The 5,002-nt window shown below is 37.5% G+C and overlaps 1 protein-coding gene across 1 annotated transcript; it reads right to left on the reverse strand.

Annotated features, from left to right (window-relative positions):
* Positions 1–236: 236 nt before the first annotated feature.
* LOC142628638 (uncharacterized) lies at positions 237–686 on the reverse strand. The gene has a single exon (XM_075802690.1). It carries the CDS (start codon positions 684–686, stop codon positions 237–239), a length of 450 nt encoding a protein of 149 aa, XP_075658805.1.
* Between the last annotated feature and the right edge of the window lie 4,316 nt (positions 687–5,002).

Consider the following 5,002-nt stretch of genomic DNA (forward strand, 5'->3'; position numbering starts at 1 on the left):
CTATAATCTTCTGTGTAATGGCCATGATCTTTGTGGAAACGGCAATACTTCTTCCTATCACGTACATTAGGGGAAGAATGCAATGGTCTAGACCATTTGAAGTAGTGCTCGTCTTTAATCTACGCAAGAATTTTGTTAACAGGCATAATTAGAGGAGTGAATTTTACTGTCCGATGAGCTTTTTAGTCTTTCCTTTTACCCATGTCGTTAGTTTGATGATCTGAGCGTTCCCTTTTTCATCCTCTCCTGTTGTCCTCCTCTTTCCTCCCTTTTTCATTGGTTTTCCCTTCATCTCTTATCGCGGCTAAAGCGTCTTCTGCATTCATATACTTCTGTGCCTTCAAGAGCATCTCGGCCATTGTTTTCGGAGGATTCTTTGTGAGTGAGACCACGAATTCCCTAGATTTTAGTCCAGCTTTAAAGGTTGTTAGCTGCACATTGTCATCAGCTTCGTCTACCTCCAGAGTTTCCCGGGTAAAGCGCTTCACGTACGACCTCAGGGTCTCCTTCTCCCCTTGCTTGATAGTGAGTAAGTGGTATGCTGGCCTCCTCGGGCGCTGTCCCCCAACGAAGTGGCGCAAGAAGGAACTGCTCAATTGTTCAAAGTTGTCAATAGACAAGGAGGGTAGCTTCGTGAACCATTCCCTCACGGCCCCTTTGAGAGTGGTAGGGAAAGAACGACACATTATTTCGTCGGGGGGTTGTTGAAAACCTAATGTCGTCTTGAAAGTGTTGAGATGGTCCAGGGGATCCTTAAGCCCATCAAACTGTTCAAGCTGAGGCAGGTAAAACTTTGACAACACTTGGCATGAAGAACTGCTGCCGTGAAGGGGGAATCTGTTGTCTTGACCATCCTATCCAAGCTTCGATCTGTTTTTTCTTAGATAGCATTCCTTAGTTCATCCATTTCCTTCTTCATTTCTCGAAGAAGCTCTAAGCTCGGTTCATCTAGAATGGCTGGCCTTTGATAGCTTCGTCTCTGGCTATCCCCCTCGTCTTCCTGATTGTCTCTAGACCGGTTGGCTTCTTGTTGGAGCCGCTGCCTCATCTCCTAGTTTTGCATGGTGAGTTCTTCCATGCTAGCTATAAGTGCTTGGATTTGCAAGGCCAGTGTCGCAGGGTCTTGGTTGGACTCCATCTAAACTCAGAGAATAACTGGAACTATATTCTCGAACCATAGTACGAAAATGTCGTTCCCACAGATGGCACCAAACTGATGAAGTGTAAATCGTCAGTCAAGTGGGTTCGTCCAGATGGTGCTAAACACTCGTCACTGCTCCTGCAAAATGGGACTAAGGCTTCCTTGAGATGGTTACCGGTGTGGTGTCTGCCACACCGTCTCCGATGCCAAAGTTAGTATGTAGAAATCTTTTGAGAGAAAATGAGAAGTGTGAAAATATTTCTTTGGGTAAGAACTCCGTATCTTTTGTGCCTCTAATGAGTGTGTATATATAGTTTCGTGGCTTTTAGCCGTTGGGGCCTTGATTGTGGTTTTAATGCTCTTCTTGTAACGCCTTTGGGCTTATTAATGCAGGTCTTGATGAGGCTCTAACGGTCTAACAACTACTTAGTAACTGTCCAAGATATTAAATTCTCTTATTAATGACTTGCCTTCCTTCGTCCATGCCTCTTCGTAGGTGGACGAAGGTACTTCATGAGGTTGTCCAGGGAAAGTGAATTCATCCATATATATATATATATATATATATATATATATATATATATATATATATATATATATATATATATATATACACGTATAAAAGAAGATACGCAAGAATTGTTTCACAATGGCACAGTAAGAAATGGGTGTCACGTCATACTTGGCAGTGGCGTCTCCAGGAATTTTGTCCAGTGTGTTCCTATTCTACTTTGAAAAAATTTCGGGTCATTTCGGTCTATTTTGGGTGTTTCGGGACGTTTCGGTAAATACCGGCCGAAATTCAAGATTTGGTTGTCATGAAGTTTGTGCTTAAAAAAAAAATTTGAAACCAAAATAAATTTGCATTCTGTACACTGAAAAACCTCAAAAGGAAAAAATAAATGAAAAGAAAAGAAATGAACAAAGTACATGTATAATAAACTATAATTTTATTTGAAATATTCATAAAATTATTAATTATTGTTGTTTAGTTGTTTTATTAATTTGTTTGTCTTTTATAAACTATAATCTGTTACATTATTTTTTCATTAATTATAAAATTATTAATTGTTGTTTAGCCTAACATAATTTAATTTGTTTGTCTTTCATAATGTATTGGTTAATTAAATTATTAATTATTGTTGATTAATTATTTTTCCCAATTAATTATTGATTAATTGAATTATTGTTTATTAGTTGCATATTACACTAATGCTCCGTTTGTTTCGATAGAAAACTTTGTGTAAAAATAGTTTTCCTTATTTTCCATTGTTTGGTAGCATAAAAAAAGATTAGTCAAAGGAAAACTATCTTTGGTTAACATAAAAAGTATGGCTTATTTTTAGAGATTGTTTTCTATTAATTTTTTTTGGAAAACAATACTATTTCACAGTAAGCTAAATAAGATGAGTTAGGAGGTTATTTTTCAATTCATTTAAAGTTGCTTCCAAACATTGGAAAATGAGATAAATTTCTAGAAAATGTTTCTTGGAAAATGACTCATTTTCTAGAAAACATCATTGTTGAAACAAACAGAGCATAAAAGAGTAAGTCATGTGCACATTACACATTCTATATGCTGATGTGCACATTAAAATGCTCTACCCAATTACCCAACCCCATGTGCCCATCAGCCAATCCACCCCCCACCCCACTCAACAGACAAGTCTGCCTAATGCCCCAATCACAATTCACAAGAGCCAGCTGTCAATTAGAAAATTTCACAATCACAATTTCACAAATCACTATAACACTAAAAGACAATAAATATCCAACCAACAAGTCACCAACACCAACACACTGTTACACACACCAACCAACGGGGACAAGAATCATAAGATAAAGCCAAAATGCCAAATTCGAAAAGTAAAAAAATTAATCAAGTTATATTTTTCACTGAGTGCTTCAGCCTTCAGCCAATCACAATTCACTAACTAGTTCATATAAAGTTAATAAAGAGAGAGAGGGTCATAAGTCATAAATAAGTTAAATAACCCATTCATTATTTCATTTCCTATTTCATTTCACTGATTTCAAATTTGAGATAAAAGAAAGTGAGAGACTGGGAGAGAGTCAGAGAGAAAAAGAGAGAGAGAAATACTTGTGTGACGGCGGTGATGTGCGACGGCAACGGCGATTGGAACTACGACTGCGACGATGTAGACGGTGGACCGATCTTTGTCTCCGATGCGATGAGCGATGCGCAACTAGACTGGAGCGACGATGTTCGACTGGAGCAACGGCGACGATGAGCGATGATGTTCAACTGGAGCAACGGCGACGATGAGCGACGATGTCCGATCTAACTTCTAAGGGGAGGCTGGAGGTGCCGTTGCTCTGTTTTTACTTTTTAGGTTTGCTTTAGCTTTACTGCTTTAGTGATTTCTTTTTCTTTTTTTCTTTTTTTGAGAGAAGCTTTAGTGATTTCTGATGTATTGCTACTGATTTTACTGATTTGAGGTTTCTGATCTGTATTTGGGGTTTTTTTTTTTTTTTTTTGGGAGAAACCGTGGGTTTGCTTCCTCTGTCATTTGTTGGGCTTGCCGTGGGCTCGATGTTGGGCTTGCAGTGATGCCGTCCATTGTTTTGCTCTTACAAATTTTTTTTTTTTTTTTCTTTCAGATTGAAGTTGAATTTTTTTTTTTTTTTGGGTTTTTTTTTTTTTGCTTGAAAGCAGAACAAATAATTTTTTTGAGGGTGGTCCTAATTTTGATTGAAGGTGTTCCTATTTTTCTTTTAAGGGTAAAAAATAAAAAAATAAAAAAAATTATATATAAACTTTTTTTTTTTTCAAGTCAGGGTGTCCTGGGAACACCTTGACCATAACGTGGTGCTGCCACTGATACTTGGTCACGTTGTTTTTTGATACATGGATTGCTACTATCGCAGTAAGCTGCTTCTTTGTTATCCAATGATTTTTCTTATAAATTGAAGTTAGTGTCTAACAGGGAATCTAGTGCTGCACCACCACCTCCAGCTACCGATATTCCTACTCATTTCAAAAGTCCTCCTCCTCTACCAATGACACCGCTGCCGTCACTGCCACCACAATCAGGAACGATATGTCACCACCGCCACCATCACTAGTGTCATGACTGTAGTGAATGCTTACTATATCTCTTTTGTTGTTTATAGAGAATATAGTTAAGTTGCCATGCTCTATTAATGTGGATTACAAAGGAAAAAATAAAATTCCTTTAAGAACATATGTTTAGAACAGAGAATTTTTGGTAGCTAGTCACTAGACTCACTACTAAATAATAGTCTTATCTTCGTGAGATCTGATCCTTAGGTCCATCCCAGCCGAGGGGGTCGTTTTCAAACACCAGGCTAGCTCATTAAACATATTCAACTATTATATAGTAAATTTAAATAATCTGACCATGATGTTGGAGTTGTTGTCTCAGGATTGTTGAATATCATAGATATATTGTTGGGGTACTTAACATTAAAATAAATAAAACTTGATTTGATTGCATGAAACTTACTAATGGGAGGAGTGTCAATGAAGTAATTTGTATGTTAATTAAAATAAAAAGAAAGATATATATTAATGCAATAAAATTGTTGTAGGTTATGCTTTGACGATGCCGTTGAGTGTTAGCTAGTTCCATAATGGACGGATGTACTTGTTGACGTTGATGACTGCAGGTTCCTTTCTTCAAGTTAAGGACCAAATACATCCCAAAAAAGAGAAATGCTAGGGATACACTTTTGCACAATTTTGTGTTACAACTCGCTATGTAGCGAGTTGTGATTGGTTAGAGTGTGTTAGTGGGTCATGTGGGAACACATTCTAACCAATCACAACTTGCCACATGGTGAGTTGTGGCACAAAATTGTGCAAAAGTGTGTGTTCCT

The sequence above is a fragment of the Castanea sativa genome, chromosome 3 (genome assembly GCF_040712315.1).
Source record: "Castanea sativa cultivar Marrone di Chiusa Pesio chromosome 3, ASM4071231v1".
Taxonomy (NCBI): domain Eukaryota; kingdom Viridiplantae; phylum Streptophyta; class Magnoliopsida; order Fagales; family Fagaceae; genus Castanea; species Castanea sativa.